The sequence below is a fragment of the Mchenga conophoros genome, linkage group LG20 (assembly GCF_057382185.1).
Source record: "Mchenga conophoros isolate Kocher_MC1m ecotype Shallow Benthic linkage group LG20, M_conophoros_male_GT1.1, whole genome shotgun sequence".
Lineage (NCBI taxonomy): Eukaryota > Metazoa > Chordata > Actinopteri > Cichliformes > Cichlidae > Mchenga > Mchenga conophoros.
In genome coordinates, this window is record NC_140545.1 from 32,124,925 (window position 1) to 32,150,487 (window position 25,563).

Consider the following 25,563-nt stretch of genomic DNA (forward strand, 5'->3'; position numbering starts at 1 on the left):
GGAAATCATTGCGAAAGGAAAATAAGGGTGAACGATAAGGGTCTGCTTGCCTCAATCCTTCACTGTCAGACATTTAACCAAGAGGCAAAACCTCAATGGGAAACCGGACAGCTGTGGTATTTAATGTCACAACAAGAAAGAATGAGGCACATTACTACAATCCCCAATTTTTATTGTCATAACATCCATAATGTATGATAAGCAGATGACTATTCAATGACTAAAAGCATGTATCAAAGAAATGATTTGTGTAGCGCCCATTAAAGCTTCCTGTAAACATTGTGTGATCACAGAAATGCATTAAACAATGCTGTCACCAGGACAAGCCTAACTCTAAAGGAACTGATAGCTGCTGCTGTCTTGTATGAAGTAGAAGCAGTAAAGCTGTCTCACTATCAGACAGAAACATTAGTAGCTGTCACACTCAGTTTGTCTCAGCATAGACAACGGTTTAGTATATCATCAAAACCCAAACAATTCTCATTTATAAGATCTATTGGCACTATAAGCTTATTGAAATGGAAGTACACATTTGCAAAATAGATGAGAGGAATGTTGTTTTCATTGCTTGTGTAATCTGGAATGATTATGCATGATATCAAACACATAAACAAGGCATGGCTTTCTTTTCTTTTTTAAATTTTCTAACTGCTTCTAATGAGGACGATCATTAAGATGCATGTAAAATATGGAAAATTCACCACGAACTTCAAAAAGATTCCCTCTATAGTGGGTCACTGCTGGAGTTTCTGTTCAAGTTTACAAAGTACAAGTTTGCTCTTATCCCCCTCTGTCCTTCCTATTCCTCCTTTTATCTAATTTTGGACCACTCTAATCACAGTTATCTGGCCCATTCAAGTGCTTTGTAAAGCAAATCAATAAAGCCTGGCACTGAGCCAGTCATCCACTTTGACAGATGTTGCTTGCTAATCTATTTTCTCTATTTTTTTTCGCCATTCTGTCCTAAAGATGTTTACTCTTTAGCTAGCCGTCCTTTTCTGCCTGTCTATTTCAGCAAGGTCAGTGGAGAAAATGAAGAAGAAAACAGAACTGTGTTCCATTTCACACTTGCTGCAGAAGGGACACAAGTCAAGTGCTGAATACTTAAAGTTCATTCAGCTGAGAGAAATTTTTCCTCTTTGATTGGTGGATTGGAAGACATTTCATCTCAGAAATTCATACCTCAGGCAAAAAGAAAATAAATAAATAAGGCTTACACCCATACTATACCATTTCCAGAGTAACAGATCAATAGCAAAAACTGATAACTATTTCTATGAATTTCAAATGTTCTCCCTGTGGTGCCTACACTAGCAGCAGACTAAACAGCTAAAACTGATAGGCTGGGATAAGCTGCCTCCCAACGCGCCCTCATGTTCTGAACATACAGTATTTTTGTGCGTTTTATATTACAAATTCAATTGGCTGGAAATTTTGGAAAATACAATATTCATTAGAAATGAAGAGAACATTCAGCTTTTTCCCAACTTGTTTACCTTTCTGTGTATCCTGGAAGACACGGATCTGCGTTTGATGTGGCTTCTTAATCCTAACACCACAATGGCTTCACACATTAATAAAAGTCACACAAAGCAATGACACAGACTTCACTTACAGCTCTCCATGCAAACAAAAGTTTAAAAGTGAGAGTTTTTAAACATAACAAAAAGTTCAAGCTACATAACTCCGCCATTAACACAATTTGAAGCCTAATCAATAGGAAAACATGCTGAAGAAGCTAGATTACTGCAAGGCTTTTTCTTTAGACAATCTCCAGTGAAAAGTGGCTCTAATCAACAATGGGTTAATTAATCTCACTTGTGAAGTTAGTCCAATTATGGGACACACTCTACGGGGAATATTTGTCTCCTAAATAATAGTAATAAAATGCATTGCTAATGAAAGGTCTCACAAAAAAAAAAGTTCTGTTCAGACAAAGGTAAATGAATAAATAAGTAGTGCACAACACATTTAGGGACATGTGTGAATCAGACTTTGTCTCTTTCGGGATTCGGATGACATTTTGGCATAGGTGAATGAATACCTTTAGGCTAAATAAAGCCTACATGTATAAAATTCATCTGTTGTAAAATGTATGCACTGCATGAGTATTTGTCTCCTGTTGTTAGATAATGAAAAACACTTCCTTCGAAACACTGGCAGAGAAAAGAGCAGGCAATTAGAGGAAGTGAAAGGAGAGGGAGACACATGGAAGGAGAGAAAGCAACATAGAGCTGTTTGAATGTGATTAATGAGATCACTGCAGGGTAGGCTGTGTCATTGTAAAAGTCTGAGCAGCAAAAAGGAGGAAAAATAGAGTGGCAGAAAGAGTTAGAGACTGAGACAGAGAATGGGGTAGAAAGCGAGACATGAGAGGGAAGAGAAAAAAACTGAGCAGAAACCAAGCTGACTGACCTGGCTACATTTAACTCACTGCTATGAAAAGACAGGGGGAATGAGACGGAACGACTGACAGAAAGTGAGTAAATCAGGCAGACAAAGAAAAAAAGAGATATAAAGCTCAGATGAATGGAACAGCAGGGGCTCTTGGTCTTCTGCTGGCCTTTTAACAGTGAAGTGTTTAGGGAAGCCTCGACCAGGTCTGGCAGATAGAGAAGCTTGTGCTCTAAAGAGAGCCATGAAAGGCACAGCCTGCTCCTGCTGGCTGGGGATGCCGCTGGCCACCTCTTTATCTGGCTCAGGGTAACAGACTGGGCAGGAGCAAGTAGAGGCCAGGATCGAAAAGGTCACACAGGCATCCTGCCAGTCCAAAAATCCATAAACAAGCTGGGGTTGAGCTGGACTAGAGAGATGGTTGTGGTAATTAAACATTTATGGCAACCATCTTTACACCCAAAGATACAAAGCCTCTACACAAATATATAATTTAAAATAAACAGAATACAAAAAATATGATTCTTCCAGATTTAACATGCCAATGAAAGTAGTTTTATAGTCTCAATAACCACCCAACAGAGGACTTCTTCAGTCCTGGCTGAAGTTCCTTCCCCCCCATATCCTGCTGTTGATCAGACAGTTTAATTCCACAAGACAGAGCTTTACTGTACTTTTTTTCTTTTTTTTGAAATTGTAAAAAAAGATAGTCTCTCAGGTACCACACACAAAAGCTACACAAATTAAATTTGCCTCTGTTCGCAGTTTTGGATATTGTGTTGGTTTGATCCAGCCTCTCTGTGGATGTGCTGGAAATTGTGCTGGGAGGAAAAAAATTATTTGACCAGCAACAGTGATTTCTAGAGGGTATGCCAAGCGCTCAGCTGTTTCTAGTAGGGAAACTGAGGCTGTATTGATAGTGATCAAAAAGATTGCCAGCAATCAAGGAGAGAGAGACCCACAAAGATGGTTGTAATAGGTGCATAACACAGCTGTAATATCAGTTAAAGAATCCCTCATACATGCCACTTTTTATCTAAAATGTCAGTTGCTCCATAAATAGGTGTATTTCGTGTGATGTTTTTCCATTTAATTTTAACCACACAAGGCAAAACAAACAATAATTTAACAATGGAATGCAATTATTTGTTCAGTCTGGGATTAAGTAGAACACACTATTCAATCTAAGTGATGCAATTGTTATTATATAAAGCATTCAGTGAGAAATAGCAATTACTGACTATGATGACTGGAAATAAGTTCTACCTGGTGGCGATTGTGACAGTTCTTTTCACTTGTAATTGGTTCGAATCCACTTAACGGCTACCCTGAGGTACCCCTGAGCAAGGTACCGTCCCTACACACTGCTCCCCGGGCGCCTGCTTAGTGGGCTGCCCACTGCTTCACTGAGTGAATGGGTCAAATGCAGAGAAAAACAAGTAATTTCCCCATGGGGATCAATAAAGTATCCATTATTATTATTATTATTATTATTATTATTATTATTATTATTATTATTATTATTATTTCTTTGTATTGTATTGTATTGTGAGGTTAATTTATGTTGTGTAGGGACTACAAAGATCTTTAATAAAGCCGTTAAAAATATTAATTTTCTGTGTTTTTAGGTTTTTGGAATTCGTTTTTGCAATTATGAACAACAACTGAACATTTTCCATAAAAAGAGGTTAGGTTTCATATTTCCACATAGTCACTCTGTGTTAGCGCGTTTTAAGGGATGCAGGTGACAGGATGGCTCACTTCTGTTTTCAAAATAATTTGTACCCCTGGGGGAACAGGATGGGCCTCCTTTCAGCTGTTGCTATGGACATCATCCTCAATGATATTTAGTGCTTCTCTCCCTCTTTTACTCTAGATGTTCATCTTTGTGTCTATTATTATTTCACCGACTCAGTTTTTCCACCTGTTCTACTTTCTTTCTCTCCTTCATTACTGCCCCAGTATCCTTGTGCATTACTATTTAGACAACATAGCCGGGCTACAGTGAAAACAAAAGTCAAGGGTTGGAAAGCAGTGAGTAAATTTGCTGAGCTAATCCATCAATTTCACATAAAAATCCATGCCAGGCAAAGCCAGGCCACACAAAGACAGGTGAGCAACCTCTTGGCTGACAGGCCAGACACCCAAGTTGCTCTGATCGTATTCTTTCTCAGAGCAACAAATCCAAGAAATAATTCACAGAGGTTCATTGAAAAATCACCCTCTCTGTTCGGGGTAACCACAGCATAGAAGGGCGAGAGTGGGGTTGGAGGGAGGATGGTCACTTGTCCACCAGGACCCTGTAGTAGCAGCTGCTTGCATTTACAAGCCTTTTAAGTCTGGAATACTTTATGCCCTGTGATCAGCTGTTCCCCTCAGTGACCCCCCCCCAACATCACTGTCTACACAACACACACAACCCTGCTGTTCTTCAGGCTACTGTGGGAGCCATGTGAGTAAGCTGCGCACACTCTGCTACGTTAACCAGATCTACAGGACATTTGTCCAGTTAAACACCTGAACCACCCTTTTAAGTTGCCTCTTTTAGCTACAAAACATATTATCCAAACCAATTACCCCATTATTCATCAGGGCATGACAGAAAAAAAAACAACAACAAACTTTTCCATTTTTGGTTTTTGTTCGCCTAATCCAAACCAAAACACTGAAGGGTAAACTAGCCGACATTTACTAAGATAATTGCTGTTTGTAAAGTGTACAGTACAATAGCTATACAGATTATGCCAATCCTTCATGACTCAGTTACCTTTTCATAATGTAATCACAAAGCCTGTTTGGATCTTAATAGTTTTGCAGGATTTAGAATACATGGGAGCCTACCATTTGGGAATGTATCCCTATGGTCCCAGGTTCAACAACTCTGTTGAGCTTGTGAGAAAAACAGGGATAGAGGATGTTTCTTCTCATTGTCTGTGAACTGATTCCAATTAAGATGGGAATCGTGAATGCCCCTCTGCCGAACATGCTTTAACTTTCCCATTCATTTTTTGTTCTGGCTTCTTTCAACATCTAATTTTACATGTGCAGCAGTGCCCTCCATCCCCATCTATATCAAAGGCAATGCTTTCCGCAGCTCCTCTGCTCCACAATGCCATCGTTGATTCCCACCAATCCCAGTCCCCATATGGGATATGCCTCCTCCCCAGCAAAAAGTGAACCACACACAGTCAGTTTTAACTTGGATGATGCAATTCTTGGGTAATGTGTGTCCAATTGCATAGCAGATTGCCTATCTTTATAAAGTTCACCCACAGAGCCATCTTTGGTTTCTGCGTGATAACATAGATGATAGAGGCTGATGTGGATAATATGCAGTCTGGACACAATTACTTTACATCTTGCTCTAGAATTTAAATAATACATTAACTTAAGAGCAGGACTACCACCTCACTAGAAGATCTGTAATGATAGCTTTGACTGGGATAAATAATGTTTTTCCAATCGCTAAAACACATTCATAAGGGTTGGTGTACTGGGCGTCTTCTACAGCTTTCTGCTGAGGTGAACACCTACTGGCCTCCACCATCAATCACTGCCTTCAAGAACACCACCCAGAAGTCCACACCCAATTTATGGAAGTCTCACAACACATTCAACCACACAGCTTATGCATGTGTTAGTCTATGCTTGCAGTGAAATTCTCTAAGTTCATAAAGTATATGAGATGCCCATTTGTTCCCACATCTCTCAGCAAAATGCAATGACTTCACACTCTGTTAACATCACGACAGAATATTTTTTGCTGCAGCACTGTATGAGACTCCTGTGTAGTGTTATTGTTTCCTGCAGTGTGCCACACTATATATGCATTTTTCTTACTTTGGTGTCTGCTTACTCCCCCACCCTCTTAACCCCTCTTCCTCAATCAATCCCCTACAAAAGCCTGCCACGGGCAGCGATATCCACCAACATCATCCCTCATGCTTTGCCATGTTCCCGCAAAGCCAAGGAAACAGCAGCATATACGGGAGCTGATCTGCAGGGAAAGCAGGAGGGAAATGGAGGGAGGGAAGGAGGAGTGGGATTGAATGGGGAAGCATTGAGTGGAAGGATGGGGAGGGGGTATTCTTTGGGAAGGGAGCCAATCCAATTACAAGCAGTGGTGCAGCCCTGGTTTCTTTGGCGGCACAAAATTCACATTTCGACGGTCTCTTCCTCCCTCCCCTAGTACCTTCTTGCTTCTTCTTCTAAAGATGCCTATTCCTGCTACTCTGTTTCCTATTTTTTGCTCATCGTGGCTCACACTCACATCCTGTAATCGTGCATCCCTATGCACCACACCCCTCCCTTTCCCCATCTGTCTGTCTTTCTTGGATGCATGAAAGAGCTGGAGGTATAGCACTGTATCACCAGCAAAGCAACAAATCTTGTCACCCTAGCTGTGTCATGCTCAGATCTGCAGGAAGCCTCCAGCATCCTACTCCATGTAGGTGTCTCATGCAACTCTGTAGGAGCTTATCATCCCTCTGCAGAGGAAACTGTAGCTCATACTCTTTAGGTCACCCAATCCCTCTGCCCTCCCTGTGCCACGGCATGGCAGGGCAGGCTGGGAGAAGGGTGGGGTGGAGGGGATAGCCAGGGTGTTGAATAACATTCAGTGTAAACAATGCATACTTCGGACAGACTGATTATTCTTAATTACTAATTAGTCAGTATACATGAAAACAGCTTTTTTTAAGCTGCTGCAAATTGCTACAGGGGAATCCCAATTCTCTGTCATTCTCCCAGCAGTCAGAGCTTGTACATTGTTGATCATTTGCGTTCATGCAAATCATCACGTTTCACTATCCAACAGCACATCTGCTTGCAAATTTCTGCACAGCCGAAGAGTGCATATATTCTCACGCGATCAAAAGCAAATTAGGTTCAATTAAAGTCCTCCAAACTTACTTTGACAGCAAGACCACACTAAAACACAACCTTTTATTTAGCAGTAAAAACCTGAGTTAACAACGCAAAATGCAATTTAAGTTTTGGGAATGTCACAGAAATATACAATTAATATTTCATTATGGCAGACATTTTGATTTCTACACTTGATATAATCTCGTGCTGAGTTCATTCACATTACTGAGAATATTTTAACAGAGTTAAACTTTTTCCACTATTTTCTCACTTCAGCCACCTCATAGTAAGAAGATTATTATAATCATAAATATTAAGACAACACATCATTTGAACTTTCTAATGTGCTCTGTTAGTGAAACCATATTCTGTGTGTCATGGGATCATTCTCTGTGGGTGACTGCTTGCTTTTTTTATATTCTGACCACTGGACCGTGGTACCTTTTGTCTAGGTGCGCTTCTCATATCCTGATTAATTCCTGCCCCACCTTAGCGTTACTGTGGTTACAGTCACGCCTCTGTATGTAGTCACACAGATGCACAGAAGGCTATTTTGCATGGATTTTGAAACAGACTAAGGACATAGCAGAGGGAAATGGGTGATTGCGAGCGGCAGGTACAGACAAGAGTGTGGAAAGAAACAGGCAAACACACACCATATGCAAGCAACAGAGTGGGGAAAACACTCCTCTGTTGCAAATAATTGAAACAGATGAAAAGGTTAAAAAAAAGTTGACATTATTTAAAGCTCAAACTGGTGGTTAAGTCAAATTAATATTCTCTACACAACAGCCTGATTAGTAAATTGATTTAATAATGGAAAAATGAAGACCAAAATAACCCACGACACTGACATTTATGTTCCACTCCTGACATTTGTGATCTCGGAATGACACTGAGACAGTCAGCCCAATGAGAGAAGCAAGGTCAATAAATCTATCAATATCCTTCAACTAGCTGTCTAATTGCAGTCTGGACACAAGACAAAGGACAACTATGATAGGCCTACCCGAAAACTCAAATTTCAACCAAAGCCATGCATACATATAGTAGGCTATATCACACAATATTACCAGACAGGTAACTACATTTTGGCGCCTGAGAATGGGGGACTGTGTATAGCAACACTTACAATTGTTTAGTGGTTAGTAGTACACTATTTATGTTTAAGTTAAAGCTGAGAGTCTGTATATTAAACCTATATGCATTACATTGGTGTAACATATACTTTTTATAAAAATATATATAGCTAATCAGCTGTTTGGGGGAATGTCAGTGTCACACAACAGTGCAAGAGCTGTTTGAAAACAATCAATAAATCATAGATGTGTCTGACTGACAATCAAACCCAGAGCGGCACTTAACAGCACTTCTCCTCTGCACTATTTATTCCAGCTAGTCAAAAGTTTAATCTCATGCCTGATTTAGACTTCTGAGCCGGTAATGTAACCTACATAAGTGGCCAACATCATTGCTGACATTTATACTAATGCATGTGACATTACACGTTAATTACCACACAGTTGTCTCCCAGTGTTTTACATGTGGTGCCAACCAGCAGAAACAATTAAAATTTCTTTCTTCTGACACATTTCTATGGAGATGCACCGTAAGTTACAATGTAAGGTCTCAGAGGGATTTGCCATTACGGTGTAGCTGTGGTGTAGATTTCCCAGTGAAATATAAATCCACAGTAATACCATGTTTCTTGCAGCTAGGGTGTGAAATCTATTATTATTAACTGGCCAGGAGCCCTTAACCCTCTGTAGCCTTTGTATTCTCTCACCAAGACTAGGAATTTCAGTGCATGGGCTGGCTCTTTCCCTTGGCTCTCAGTGGGCCAAAGCAGAAAGGTGCCTATTAAAATTAATGGTTCAGTGCAGGATACTTAAGATAAGATAAGATAAGATAGAACTTTATTAATCCCTCGGGTGGGTTCCTCTGGGAAATAACAGTGCAACACTAGAGCTCATTTAACAAGGAACTGGTAATGACCACTACAGTGAGCTAGCTGTTGCCATTACACCTCCCTGACACTTTGACAGCTGGGATTAAATATTAAGCAGCTATGTTTCCTTGTGACCAACATCCATCTACACAGAAATAGGACCACTTCACAGTGTCAGTCCCCTCTGGACTATTGAGCAGTATAACTCCCTATGTATCACAGTAATAACACAAGCAGAGAACTTATACATGAGACCTTTAACTGCTGGATGAGAAGAGGAAGGGAGTTGGTACTCACCTTCTTCAGGCGTCCACTCTTGGTACCCACAAAAGCTACACAGTAGCCATTGTAGACATAAGAGGTCACAGAAGTCATACGGTCCCGAGTCTCAGTGTAGAGAGTGTGGCCAGTCACTAGTTGAGAGCCGCCAAGTGGCTGGTTGATGTCCAGACCACAGAAGGAGTCATCAATGGGCACGGGCTAAAGACAGAAGAAAAAAAGGTTATGAATTACAAATTAATAACAAGAATGTTTAAAAAATGGTGATCATGATTATCAGGGTAATATGTGACATTAAGCAAAGAATTCCTTAAAATTAAACATACTGTAAGTGCCTTGAGGCAACTATTGTTGTGATTTGGCCCTATATAAATAAAATGTAATTAAAGTGAATTGAATTGTAGGAATAGGAAGTGAAAAAAAATACACCAGAGAAAGACAGACTTACAGGATGAGGCAACAGCAGTAAAGAGAGGCTGAGATACAGAGCATTATAAAACAAGACAGCTCAGTAAGGACCAAAGATGAAGGTGACAGACTGAAACACGAGGGTGATGGCCAAAGTTGTGGAAATAGTGGCAGTGTTAGAGAGTGTTTGAGATGGGCAGATGAGAGAGGTGAGCCTGAGGGAAAGAGGAAGGTCAGAGTGAGGAGGAATTGCTCACGTGAGTCTCTTAGCCAGACAAACGTTTTTCTTTCGGGCACACCAGAAAGAATCAGCTCCACCCGACTGAGCTCCACCTTGCTCTCACTGTGGCTCATTACCCTGGCCTATCACAACATCACAGCAGAAATACACATATTGCACGATAACAGTGGGCATTAGTGAGCACAATGCGTGATAACTATGCAACATAGAAATGTGCATGTAACCAAAGAAGCACTAATAACATTTACTTATTCACTAGAAAACAACTGCTATAGTGAATTCTCAGTGAATTTAAATTCAGCTCTTAAGGAAAATTTGGGCCTTAAGACAGCTGCTTAGAATGAAAACTTCTTGTTCTTTCAAGATATGAAAATACAGGCAATGAGGAGGAGGTGAATAAGAAGTAAGACAGTGATCTGTCTGGTGTTGAATCAGGTCAGCTGACAGTCACCAAGTATCATTGGCCTCAATGTGCCATGCAGGCTAAAGTGAAATGGCCAGGCAAGCATTACATGTGTATATCCCATAGTCCCTTGCTCACAAACTCTATCTTATTCAAATTCTAAATATATATCCCCTTTTTACAGCCCCTACTCATTAGTTTTCTTACTCTCACATTTCTCATCCGTCTCCTTTCTATCCCTGCTTCTGTCTTTTTCACTGTCAGAATGGTCTAAGCAGACTGTGTTGAGAATGTGTGGAAGGCAGCTCTGTCTCTCACACAGTGGCTGTACAACCTTTCTACATATATTTTCATGAACAGAGCAATAACGCTGAAGGGGAATAATCGCCTCCGCTTGTATCCTCACGCCCCTCACTTTGTGGCATTTCCTTTTATTCCCTTTGCCCAAAATAGCACAGAGTGCTATGGAGTACTACTGCGGTATTTAAAAAGAAAAAAAACAATCTGGTGAGTTAACATTTTCATGTCTCATGTGGTGATAACATCAAATGTACTGTATGCAATTGTTCTAGGCTTCTCTTAAACACAAGTTGATGACACAGACGGTATGAATCAGATGGGAAAGCTAGCAGCTATCTTGAGGAACAGCCGTGAGTTCCAGACATCGGCTTATCAATATATACTCCCTGAAAATCATGCAGCTATTCCACATATGGTCTGTTGGGCTCCTAACCATTTGGTTCTGATTATATCTAGATTGTTCAGATGATGTATGCTTAGTAGACTTGGCAGACAGCTCAAATCCCCCTGGAGTCCATGTGGTTGAGCTTTCTTGTTCACCTTCTTGCAGATTTTTTTGTTTCATTGTGTTTTTACTGCTGACTTACAACAAATCTCACGAGTAGTGCAGAAATGTAGTTTTCTATACCACTGTTTCAAGAGACAAATTATATGAGACCTAAATTAAACATATGCGATTAATCCTTATTGAACATCTCACAACATGAAATCATATTAATTTTCTGCTGAGAAAATAGCTGCTACCCTGTTTAGATGTGACAGGATATGTGCTCTCAGAGATTTTTCCTCTCAGAGTATATCAAATTTATCAACTCCAGTCCCACTTCGCTTTCACAAGTGGTTAATTAGTTCTAAGGGCATGAGCAAAAAAAGCAAGACTGGAGGATAGTGTGACACATGGACACACAAACACACACACAGTGTGATACAGAAAGAATCCCATCATGGCTCTACTCCATGGGATTGACTACAGAGATGGTGTGAATCTCCAGATGGCAGAAGGCTGGATGGCTGGGTGATAAATCTTTGATTGGCTGCTGTATCTGAATCCCCTGGCTCAGCCTCAGTTCCATTCCCAGCCTCAGCCTTGGCCTGCATGTAACTGAACACAGTAAAATGTCTGCAAGAATGAGAGCTGGGGGTATAATTAAAGTTCTCTGCTTTGAGCTCGCTGGCTACCTGCTGTTTACAACAGACCAGACGAGAGGTACTGAAGCTGCATGTGTAATTTACTCAGAAACCAAGAAAGGTACAGTTAACAGTTAGCTAAAATACACTTGGGTTGGTCTAACCTTGAAGAACCTCACATTGTGATGGATGTCAAACACTAAAAAATACCACACAGAGTCACATAGGAACATACTTAAGAAAAAAAAAAAAAGAAAGATGTGAAGCATACAGTATGTGTACTTGAAAGTAGTCACACTACTTAAGTTGAGGATTTAACATCAAGCACACAATGTCAGCATGTTTGACATATCTGGGTGTTAAATGTATTTGGGACAGGTTATATGAGTTCCACATGCACTGACATCTGTCTTTATAATCCACATTGTACTATGGATTTAGTAGCCAGTCTTGGTCTTAAGGACTGCGTTTTATATGTGACTGCGGCTAAATATACAATGCTTGGTGCAGTGTAATGCATTACTGGAAATAAATGCCTAAAGAATGAAGGGGGGGTGCAGCTTTGCAGATAAAAACTAGCAACTATAAACATGCACATACATGATTGGGCAATCTTCTGGGAAACTAGAAAAATATTCCAAATGGAGCTCCAACAGTTTAAAAGGCTCCCAGTGTCATCAGTTTATACCACTATTTCCCCTTCTTCTGCCAACTCTGCATCTTACAACATCTTATTCCGCCTTCTCAGCAGAGCTAATAAAGTCCAACAGCTAGTTTGAGATAATGTCTCCCTCCTCCTGACAATCACCTCTGACATTGTGCTAATGGGGAATTTACTGATTTTAATAGCAGTGGTCAACTGAGTTCCCCGGGGGGGTTAGCAACAAAAGAAGCTGATCAGTGCGGTTCTCATCATAGTGAAGGATAGGGATATCATTAAACCCCACACTTCACATACTGCTTGTACACCCAGTATTAAAAGTGTCTCCTATGCACACACAGATATACAGCACACATGCACACTTAGCCAGTCATTAATTCTTAATATTCTTAAAGTCCTATTTGCAATTAAAGAATGAAAGCACAGAGGACTGTGGCCTCCTGGGAACGAGCGAAACCTTAATTGTACGTGACAACATGTAACGGATACATGGCCTTGTATTATAGCATAATTGGGGATTTCAGAAGGAATAGTCTGCTGTGTGATCTACATTATGCCAACATCAGAAGCAGAGTAACTTGAGCGACACCCCCCACCACACACACACACACTTTATTTTTCTAGAAGGGGAGTGTGTTTACTTGTGTTGTGCTCGAGGAGAATGTTATCACTTTGATGGTTGCCAAGAAAAATAAATCCTCTCTAATTTATGAATATCTCTTATTGAAATGTACTTGAAAGTGGATATTTTCTGATATCAAAGCTACAAAACAATTTGAAATAATTGAGTGCAGTAGAAGAGTCATTTGTAAAATAGTATGCAATACTAGGCATTCAAAAGCATTTCTGGGTGATTGCCTTTAAAAATATATATATAAATAAATAAACCAGCATACGCTTGCACAACTTGCTGTGTTTTTCTGGTTCACTGAGAGGACTTAGTAATTCCCTTCACTGTTTACCAGCATATTTCAGAAAGAATCTAAATGTAGAAGTTGCTCAATTTATAAAAATTTCAGACCTTATTATATAAATGAATAGCTCTTTTTTGGTTTTCAGCTACTTGAAGCTCAAAGAATTTAAAAGGAAAAAAAAGTATAAATTGATTCATCTAAACACGAATGTGCAAAACAGAAATGTGCAAGTAATTATTCGCCAATTTATCAGTGTCCTTACATTATTTCCTATACTATCCCAATAATATTTCCCAATGACAAGCGTTTCAAGTTTTTCAAATCCTCTTTCACATTGTTACCATATGGAAGAGGGTTATTTCAATTGTTCTCCCTTTCACACTCTGGATGATCTGGAGATCTGTGGATGGGTGCATGTAAAGCATGAAGTGTTTGTCATCCATTTAGTATAACTCACCGCTTTGGTGCACTGCACATCCTTCCCAAGCAGCCAATTAAGTTCCAGGTTTCCTTCTCCCTGGTAGCAGGACTGCAGGCGCTCCTTAATTCGTGCATTGATGTCACGAATGGTGAAGACGCAGAGCGCTGAGTCATCTGGTGGGCGATGGAACTGCTTCTGGCCCTTAGAGAAGATGGTGAAGAGCACATCATCGTGGGCACTGATATTGAGTGATGCAGCGAGAACACGTCCTGGCTTGCCAAGGTAGGCAGCCTGCAGTAGCCGGTACTCAACACCGCTCTTCACACAGCCAATAGGCAGGGAAACATAGGAGTGGAACTTGGGGTCATCTTTGCAGAGGCGAACAATGCGAGAAGTGTAGAACAGGTCACTGCCGGATCCGCTTGACGACATGCTGTTTTCTGGTGTCTCGGGCTGAACAGTCAGGAAGTAAACAAAGCTGCCGCTGGCAAAGCCGTAAACATAGTAGATGTCAAAGTGAGAGACCAGTGCCAGTGTGTCTGATGGTATCTTTATGAGGGAGGACACAAAATCTGTGTGCAATTCATAGTCAAGCATAGCAGAGGATTCTGGGTCACGGGGCAACTTTCGACTGGAGATTGTAGGAAAGTAGTCCTGTTTGCCATCTACCGCCGTGCCAATAAACAGGGTCCCATCCTGGCCCTGCGAAGGCACAATGACCCCATACATAGTCCCAGTCTGGTTTACACTAGAGAGGTAGTGTTCTTTCTTGTGGGAAGGCTCCACTAAGATAAAGAGGTCATCCAATCTGAGGAGTTTACAAACTCCCTGGTACAGGCTGCCACAGGCCAGCAACCGGTTTTGGGAATAATCAATTAAGAGAAGCTTGTTGACATTGTTGGTTGAGACAAGGGGCTCAGAACAAGGCTGGACAATCAGAGGAGGGTAGCACGCCTTGTTGTCATCCTCTGGGCCTGTGTCATGGGAGACTAGAAGAGTCAGGTTGCCTGAGAGCTTGTACACACGGTTGACTGCTCCAATATACAAAGCGCCTGTGGTTTGGTGAACTGTCAGGTGGTTGAATACCCAGTCCCGACGTTCAGGGTGGAAACTAGTAAAAGTCTGCCCATTGGATAAAGCAGGTATTACTATGAGCCAGAAGCCTAGTAGAGCAGCCATTGGTCCCACTTTAGGGTTAAGTGATAAAGTTCTGCGAAATGCTTGCTGGCCCTCCATGTTTAACAGGCCTGGAAGGAAATCGCTAAGGGAGTTGAGAGAATGGATGTAATGAATACGTGGAGGAGACCTTTGCCTTTGTGTTGCTGAAGGCTATCTTGCAGGTCAAGCTTCACAAGGTTTTTCACATGTTTCTGTAAAAGAAAACAAGAAACAAAGAGAAAAGTTGTAAATTGTCACAGCTGAGTTACATGTCACACGAAGAAGATGCATTTAAGAGTGTTTCAAAGTGAAAAGGAATAAGAGGCTCAAATTTAATAAAGCAATGAGCTGTGGAGAATAGACAATTGGTGGAAACCATTATGGTGCACATTCCAAAGGACAGGGCAGGTTACAGCAACGGAAATTAGCCTGACCTGACTCATGCTAGCGCTGCTGCTGTCACCACACACTGAGTAAGAGGTTTCCAAGAACAGAAAAAAGGCCAAAACAGGCATTGCTCGCTAAAAGCAAGGTCACTGTGTTGTGAGACTGACTGTCTTTTTCTTCCAAAACAATGTGACACTTCAGTGAAGCTAACCTTTTACACATGTATTATATTCACTTATTTTATTAGAAAGGGTTTAGAATATTGTCATAATTAGAATCTGTATTTCTGAGTTATTGTCCATAACCCTTTATGAGGATTTTAGTAGCTGAAACTTTGGCCATGGCAGATCTAGGCAGTTTATCTTTAAATCAAAGTGAATAATTGTGTCCAATTTGGACAAAATTCCAAATACCTTTCCAAAGATATTCCATTCACAAATGGGATGGGCATAACATCACAGTGGCCTTGACTACTGACCACCAAGATCTAATCAGTTCATCCCTGAGTGCAAGTGAATATTTGGGGCAGATTTAAGGAATATTTCATTCAGAAAATACATTAATCTGTAGCGACCTAATGTTTGATCTTTGACCATCAACGTCTAATGACGCCATCTCGATGATAGGGCTTACCTACAAAGGAAAACCTAAAACACATCTTCAATATTAGAGATCATGCCATACCAGAAACATTAGCACACAGCTTAACGTTGTGTGCTTCGTTATCCTTAAAACATCATTCTCTTCTTTTTATTATTATACTGACCCCATCCTCACGATTTCTTTAAACACATCCCCTATCAGTTGCCCATTTTGATATACTATATTAGTCAAAATGTATCACGCTACAATTAATGCAACCATGCTCTGCCTGGGCTGTAAAGATCTCTCTCCATGTGCTATAAAACCAAGCAGTCTGTCCCCAGGAGTTAATTATCTCATCCATTGGAAAAGACGGCCTGGATCTCATTACTGAAACAAACTGAGAACAAATTGGAAGCCACTTGCACACACCCCTACTCTTGCTCTTTAAGGGGCTCATTTTTATAGACTCTGAATCTATTAATTATTCTTTTATACAATTTATTTATTTATTTATTCATTGTTTATAAATCAAGTTCCTCTAATACTGGTGTGCTCAGATCACAACTGATTAATTTAAAGGTGATTTTTGTGCTGCCTATAATTAATCCCTCCACTGTAATAGATATATACAAAACATCCTCATGCAAAGATTAACTAATAGAACATCTGATGTATGTATGAGTGTGTCTCATTCCCCAAGTATTATCGGTGTACTCTATCAGAACCAAGTAGTGTGAGGGGCTAACAAGTGGAGAGAATGGCAGTGCATCCTAAAATCAAGTACGATTAGGCGTAGCGATCCAACAAGGGTAATTACTATGGCGCTGGAGGTGGTAAGCTGGGGAGTGACATGGGGACGCCGGGGGCTTGAATGTGTCAGAGACGGCCCTACGTCGTTTGTCACGCTCCAGATTTGCATTTCCAGCAGCGAGGGCACAGAGAATCAAGGGTGAAAAGATGTGGCCGGAATAATCAGTAACTGCACCTTGAATTAACAAGCGACTGAAAAGGGGAGGGAACATTGTATGGGAAGATACTGAATAGCCAGCTTACATTGTGACGTGTTCAAGGCAGGTTTGATTTGCAGCAGTAATTTAGGGGTCCCTTTGAGCCGTGTCAGCCCTTTCATAGACCTCAATCCAAATTTTGTGTGTGTGTGTGTGTGTGTGTGTGTGTGTGTGTGTGTGTGTGTGTGTGTGTGTGTGTGTATATATATAACAGTTCTGTAACTGTAACTTTGGTCGTTGCTGTGCTTTTTTTGGAAGTCGAATTTCCCAGAGGAACCCACCCGAGGGATTAATAAAGTTCTATCTTATCTTATCTTATCTCTTAAATCCGTTAATGGCCATCTTAGGGTCCCTCCCTACTCCTTGTGATCGAGTATACTACACAGCACCATCTTAAATATAACCCTAAGGAAGCATATTGATCTATGTGTCCAGAAACACAGGTCCTAAAGCCCAGTCAACCTGTTCTTGGTGTGTGTGCACAGGCAGAGGCGTGGGAGGTGCGCTGTCCCAAAAGCACTTTATTAGCATGGTCATAAAAGTGCCAGTGACTCTAAAAAACAGCAAGGGTCAGACCCCCACCCTCACTTTCAGTTGCCTGCATGCTGCCATGCTCCTTTGTTTGAGTTTGTACATGGTAGATTTGCAAAGTGGATCCCTTTGGTGGCATAATCAGTTTCCTGCTGAGCTAGCTTTTCGCTCAAGCCCCAAAGCCTTTTGCCCTTTAGATCTTACGCTCCACCTCCACGCTTTAATCGTATGTATATACAATGTTTTAAGGCCATCCATCTTTTCTCCTTCTACTTTTTATTTTTCCTACGTTTCCTCAGTTGTCAGGAGTAAAATTATGCATCAGTCTCTTATGTTGTGGCAACAGCTGCCCATGCAAAGAAAAAGAGTGACTGAATGGTGTAAATAAAAACCTCCACAAAAAGGTTATCCCCTCATATTGCTTTCAATAACACAGGGAATGAAGTCTTTGTTCAAGCTGATTGCATGACCACCTCTTTGTTGCACTTGACATAGCACTCCACAGTAGTATGCAGCTGAAGACTTTAAAAGAATACGAACAAAACTCGATCCCCCAGCGTGCTCTTTAGTTCAAAGCCATATCTTTCTTTTGTTTGTGAGAAGTCAGAATTAAGTAAAAGAAAATTAACATATAAATGCAACCAGAAATTATTCATACTTAAACATAGTTAACTAGTGACCTGGAAAAAGAAGAGGGCATGACTATGTTGACATTGAATTACAGGTAAACTAGAATATAGGCACATTTGCAGCTAGTAGTTCTGAATAAAAATTCAGACTTTCACTACATGAGATTTTTGCCATTAATGCTGAGGCACGGATGACAATCGACTTTTTATTTGTCTTTTAAACATAGGGTGAGCGGATGAACCAAAAAAGTCTTGTTCCTGAAATAAATTCAGTGTGCAGATGTTTCACAATTGTGGCCGTGGCACAGAAAGAATGATAGACTGCCATGATGACAAAACTGTCAGCGTCAAATAAGAATATAAAATGGAAAAAAATTATATAACAAAACAAAATTCTTTATGGTCATTCTCAGTAGATTTCCATTTTAAGACTCACACTCATATGACAGTCTCTTTGGCAGACGTAGAAGGCAAAGAAAGAAAATCTTCATGTCAAGAGAGACGGAAGAGAACTCACGTTCCCGCACAAACGCAAGCTGTGATCATGGCTTGGAGAAAAGACAGTTTTTGCAAAACTTCCCATTCATAATGAATAGTCAGGCACACAAAACACTGTGTTGGCACACTCAGCCAGGCTGCTTCAGAGTGCTTGTTAAACAAACTGGTCCCACTGGCTGCATGTGCACTGTCACTGTGACTGGTTGTGGGTCTCTTGCTGAAATGCTGGTGATTTCCCCAGCCACTGGGCATGATGCTGTGACAATGCCAACTGTGGCCAAAAGAGCTGGATTGTAGCACTTTAAAAAGATGCAAAAGAGCGACATTAGGTACAGGACAAGGATAAAGGAGTGGCGAAATGCAAAACGAGAGCTAAGTAAACCCTCAATGATGGTTGGGAAGAAACAGCCTGAGGGTAGTCCAGCAACTAGCAAAATGGCACAGGAGAGAAGGAATTTGTCTTTGAAGCAGGAGCAGCCCTAAAGCTCCATCACCCTCAAATAGGCAGCAGGTCTTCTGCTTTTGTGCTTTCCCCCAGTTTATTCTCTCTACATCCTAAGCTTCTTAACACTCTAGCCAAATTTGCTTCATCTGTTAAATTCATATTTACAGCAATTGTACTGCAGAAGATAAAGAATGTAAACCAAATCCATTTATGGTGCTGAATCCATTGTTGTTGAATTAAAAAAAAAAAAAAAAAAAAAAAGGAAATGGGAGATTGTAATTTCATGCCTTGGATTAATGTGTTATTCCCTCAACGATTAATGTAAAGCATGAAATTTGAAAGCTTAAGTGAAAGTGATATGCTTCGAATCAAAGAGACAATTTGGAACAAACCTTCCTCAACTTTCTAGTTAGGAAAAGTACAGTTAAGGGTTTAAAAATATGTTGGATTTTTTTATTCATTTCCTGGTAAACTTTTCAGTGGATGTGGCAATTTGGACAGTAAAAATAAAAAGTTTTATATTCCCCAAAGGGAAATCTCCTTCTATAGGAACCGATAAAAAGTATTAGCAGTAGAGGTTTGTCTATTAGTCTTCTCTCTTTTCTGCTATCAGGAAAAGAAATAATGAGAGGCCTCGTTAGTATCTTATGTTGTTGAGCTGGAGTTATATTCATACATTCTTCTGTGACAATAGGAAATGAATTCCTCTGTTCCAGTGCCATTACGATCTGTCAGCTTCCAGGAAAACTATTCTCCAGTCATCCATCCTTCCAGCCACTGCAAGGAAACATAGCATTTTCTCCTGCTACGACCCAATAGCAACAGAAAGGGAAAACACCCTCAGAAACCACAAGCCCTCCAGTAACTATCATTTAATTCTGTCTGGTTTCCTGTGCTGTGATGTTGGACGTGGTTGGTTATTCCCAATATTTTCTTGTGTAACGATTCAAAATTCCACCATAAAGATAAACCCTAATAACCAGGAGGAAATTACTGTCATTAAAGCCTTCCTCATAACATAAAAAATAGTCCAGAGCTGCTAAATTAAAACCATCACTGTGTAAATGTTTTAATTTGACCTTTTTATAAGCCATTTAGTTGTTGTTTGTCTTTTGACATGATATGTGTGAGGCTCTGAGCTATGGCTGAAAGAGCTGCAATTTAGCGATGCATAGTAAATTAATGCACAGTTGCTCACAATTAAGCATGAGCTCTCTGGGCACTCTGACAGAGCACTTTGCATCCAGTATTTAATAGCACTATCTTTGTTAGTGACCCATATCAGTGCACTTGCTCATGAGCATCTGAGTTTAGAGGCGTACAGAGAGGCCTTGAACTGCTTGTCAATGAGCTGCATTTGTTGAAAGCAGTCACAGTCGTGCCCCAGCTTTAGCATTATTTTAATGAAAACACATAAAAATGATTAGAACAACCCACCACAAACTTACATAAAAACATTTTTCATCAGGTATAGTCAAGACTTAGCATAGACGCTTATTCCCCAGTGCAAACAAGGGCATGTGTACCTAATCCTTCCCTTTAACCCTGTCTCTACACAGTTCCACTCCCACTTCACAAACTTAACACACTGGTATTGCAGCTAAAACCAGTAACATTTACTAAAGACATTACAGTGTCACTGCTACTCTAATTATATTTTTCCGCTCCCACAGCCGCTACATTCTCCTAACACACAGGCATGCACACATTTAAACTTGTACTTTCATGCAAGCTTAGACACGTACGTATCCACAGCTACAATGAAAGATACACAAATACATAGTGGCAGCTTCAATGTAAATGAATTACTCCTTTTCCCTCTCAATTCTGCTCTGACTGACAAAACTAACAAAGCTCTACATGCTTTTGTTCATTTGAAGGATGAATCCTGAGACATGATCTTCTCAATCAATCCCAGCATAGTCATATGTGGTGTACGTCTCATCATTGCTGTCTGTCATCCGATGAGAGCAGATTTCTATTAGGAGGCATTTCCATAAATCTAAATTGTAAAGGGCCTTAGTGAGAGCAGAGCAAATCCTCAGTGGGCAAAGAAAACAAACAAAGCAGGATGTCAGGGGAGACCACAGGATCAGATATCTACCTCAGCTCATACACAGATTGAAATTGAATCAGGCTTTTTTTGATTGACATCATACACATTTTATCAAACCGAAGGACCTTAACTACTTTTGACGCACGTGGTGGATGCTGCGCTGTCCTCGCACTTTGAAAGTCTGTATAATAGTATAATGGAAGCTAGATGTGGAGAGATCCATTTAAGTTAAAGTAGATGGGGTGTGTTTCAGTGGTTTGCGTATCTGAAATTGAATCACTTTCCTATGAATTACTGAAGAAAGGAAATTTGCAAACACACAGCTCACAATATTTTGAACACCTGTAAAAACAGTAGCATTTTGTCCTTTCAAGAGGTTATCGTGAACTGAGCAGAGAAAGAAGCATTTGAATAAAATCAATTCATCTGATCTCTTACATGACATTATGAATTTAGGCAGTTCAGCAAAGCGAATATTTTGAAACTCGTAACTACCAATAGCTCTTCTCATATCTAAGGCAACTTCATAGTGGCCAAATCTCAATGCAAATTTAAGAGTCGGTGAAGCAGACAAATGAACTTGGCAAAATGTAGAACTTGGCTGGTGCGCCAGGTAGCAGGTGCAAAGGACAGCTAAAGGGGCATTGGTCTGAACGAGTGGGCAATTGCGCGTCTTGTGAGTAGAAATGAAATGCATGAAAGGCTCAGTTCGTCTTGCCTTGGTGAAATCAGATTGCATAAACTCTGTGCTGTAGCACCAAACATAAGAGAGGTAAAGGCAGCCGAACCAAAAAAGACACAGATGACATTAAACCAAGCAATACCACACTCCAGCGCAAACTGCGTGTGTGGATGCAAGCAGCTGCATCATCATAGCATGTGTCTATGTGTACTGGTTTGCGTTGATTTACTTAAAAAAGAAAAAAAGAAAAAAAAAATCAGCAGACTTTCCCCGCAGAGGCGTTATCTGCCTGTAGCTGCAGTCTGCTAAACAAAGCATGGACTCTGACCTTTGGTGTGCAGCTGCCAAGTCAGAATAAGGCACCGATGGACTGAACCTTCTGTCAAAAAAATATCATGCCAAATCCACAGTAAAACACCAGCAAACTGATCTGCAAGTGGGGAGATGTGTGTGAATTTAAGTACTTCTTCCATACATGTTCCATATGTGTGTGAAACACTGCAGGAAGACCTTCCATATAATGTGTAGTAATATGAATTTTCTCCATCCACAGCTTCATCATTTGTTCAACTGGGATCATAGTCCTAAGGCATGGCTCAGTGGTCAAGGTGACTAATGCTGAAAGGGTCTAAGAAAGAAGGAGACAGAGGGAAACCGAAACCCAAAAGAGGGATAGAATCAATGATGGTGTATGAAAAAGAGAAAGAATGTCAAGTACTGCTGCTAGTTGACAAGGCTGTTAGAGACTACGGCAGCCATAACTCTAGAAGTTGGCATGGTCTCTCCATTATCTGGAGAACATTGGCACAACATGGCTGGCACACTCAGGCTACAGGAAGATCAATCAAAAAGTGAAAGGAATGAGGAGGTCAAAGACGGTCAAAGATGAGTGAAATCTACACAGGACTATTCTTTGGTCTAAATGTATAATAGATCTACTCATTACATGACGAGACCTGTTATTTCATTCAGGAAATGCAGAGGGGGAGAAGGAATGGTTATACAAGAGATTTTGGAGGAGAGGAAAAAATGATGTGCATCCTGTCAGTCAAAGTAATCCCTTCATTTTCTACTGCTACCGTTTCATCTAAGGACTGTATGATATAGCCTGGAGCTCTGTAATCACACGCTGGTTGAAAGGATGAGGCTACTCTGGGTTGGCTAACAACCAGGCACTATAAACTCAGCAGGAAACACACTTTTCTGTTGAACTGCTCTACAAACATGATCACTATGGATCCCTGCATGGTTTACAGAGGATAGGCTATAGATAAGGTAGTATGTGGGTTTAATTTTGATTATAGCGACAAGTATTGCCCAACAACCAGGGCTGTGGTGTAACTTAGAACAGTGAGAATGTGATCTGTGATGTAAGAGAAATTTATACTGCTGTGCCAGATATAGCTCTATCAATGCTAAAAATCAATAATATCCCAGTGCAATTAAAATAACAGTTGAGCATGTGACCTCAGTTTCTGTGAATGCTCTGAATGCCAGAAGAGTTGGCTGGCAGGATGCACATTGAAGGACAAAAATGGGGGGGGAGGGAACTAACTACATTATGCAAAAAAATCATATAAACACCCATCGCTCTTCCATGAACTTTATGAGTCATGTTTTTTTTGTCTGATAATAAACACAAGAGTCACTCAGTTGCTCATTTCCGCAGTGTGTACATGCTGCGTTTATACGAGTTGTTGTTCTGTCTGTGTCAGTGCGCATGCGGCTGATTTAATTCCTTGTGCTTATCCAGGACAGCAGACAGCTTTCTTTGGGACTATTCTGTTTACAGCTAGCCACACTCCTCCATGGAAATTTTAACAAACACAGCAAGACTGTATAAACAAATGCTTCTTCTTACAAAAGTGAAATGTTTTTTGCTGTCACACTGAAAGCATGAACCTACAGCTGTCACACTGGGTCTATGATTTTTTTTTTCCTTCCATTCTAAGCTTCAGCACAGATCTCAGTTCTCTCAAACCCCAACTCTTAAAAGGGTCAGCCGCAGTTCTGTACAAACACACTGGACTGTCTTATCGCAAACGTAAGGCTGCTACCTTGCAATGGCAGCACTTGTGAGAAGTTAAACCGCCTAACCCTAATGACCCACTCTTCTTTCCTGCCACAGTGAGTGCAGAAGTATAACAGTCATGCTTTGTCCTCACAAAGTCCAATCCTTTTTGCAATAAAACCTGAATAAACACTGAAGTTTGACCAAAGGCAAACAGTGTCTCTGTTTACAGTGGCAAAGATAATGAGACTTTAAAACCTGTGACCTTAATATGGAAACATATGAAAAAACCTATAAACATATGTAACTCATTTTTTGTCTGGTAATCTAATTAACATTTGACCAGTAAAGTATCAAAGCAAACTTAAGTTAATGTTGTGGTATTTTTTGTGAACCCCTACAGGATGAAAAGAAACTTTTACCCATTGTATTCACAATCGGCTTTGACCACAAGCATAATGTTGTGTGCCTCTCGAATACACACTACTGTCTAAGGACCATTAAAGCCTATTTTCGAGAGCTCTTTGCTTGGACACATAAAACAGATGCATTATCACACAGCTGAGCAGGGTTCAACCTCTCTCCTGTTCTCTCAGTCTGTTTCTCTCTCTACCTCAGCCTGGTCAAGGCCCTTCTAATTTCATCAGGGGTGATAAAACACCACAAAATCAGTCTGTGGTTAGTTACTTAGCCCAATCTCCCTTTGGACGAGAGGCAATAACAGCATGTGGTGAGGAAATTGGGTGCTTATTCACACAGAAGGATACATGCCGAGCAAGCAGAATGGCCTGGTTACTGTCAAGACTGTGCACAACAGACCACAAACAAAAACAAAGGTAGTGACTGTCTGTCTGTACACTGAAAATAATCATCAGGTATAAAGCGAGCAGAAAGGAGATGAATTGGACCCAAATGTGCCACAGTTCCCACAACAAAACTGCAACCACCTGCAAACTTTGCTCCACTAGGAGATCTTTACTTTTAAATCAATTAAGAAATGCTTAATTTCAAAGGCTGATTTGAAAGCTTTCCAAACATTTCTCAAATGGGTAAAGTGCAGTACAAAGCAAAGCAAAGTTACACTGCTACTACAGACCACAGCTCGCAGGAAAGCTTACACTACATTTGCATTCAAGTCCAACTAGGGTTTGCAATGAATATGAATAATAAAGCAGTAGTGAGTGCTGCAGTAAGCATTAACTCAGTCTTGCGCATGGTGGGCGTATAACAATCCACCTGATCGTCCTCAGGGGTGCAGCAGCTGCTGCCAGGCTATGCCAGGACAGGACTGAATATGATGGGACAGAGCACAGAGAGCAAGCCAGATGACTGACTGAGTGAATTGCTGGATCAGTGCTGAAGCACACACGCATGCCTTCCGGCCTGTTCCATGTGAGCCCCGTACAGGATGCAGTTCTGGCTGGGATACGGTGGAAAATCAGCACTTGCTGGTTTCCTGTCAGATAGTGTCCTGAGAATCTAGCAGGCATATCACCAAGGCAAACACTTTTCAAATAAACACACACAGAACAAAGATTGTTATAAACTTTGCTAAACATATGAGATGTTTATTTAGAAAAACTCTAGTACACAAATAAAACATGATGCAGC

General features: G+C 40.6%; 1 protein-coding gene across 1 annotated transcript in view; it reads right to left on the bottom strand.

Annotated features, from left to right (window-relative positions):
• plxna2 (plexin A2) overlaps positions 1-25,563 on the bottom strand; it is a 160,919-nt gene that overhangs the window by 121,650 nt on the left and 13,706 nt on the right. Inside the window, exons 2-3 of the mRNA XM_085261099.1 lie at positions 14,000-15,333; positions 9,506-9,688 (exon numbers count right to left, since the gene is read on the bottom strand). Coding sequence (XP_085117225.1) covers positions 9,506-9,688; positions 14,000-15,199 — 1,383 coding nt within the window. The 5' untranslated portion in view covers positions 15,200-15,333. The remainder of the gene's footprint in view (positions 1-9,505; positions 9,689-13,999; positions 15,334-25,563) is intronic.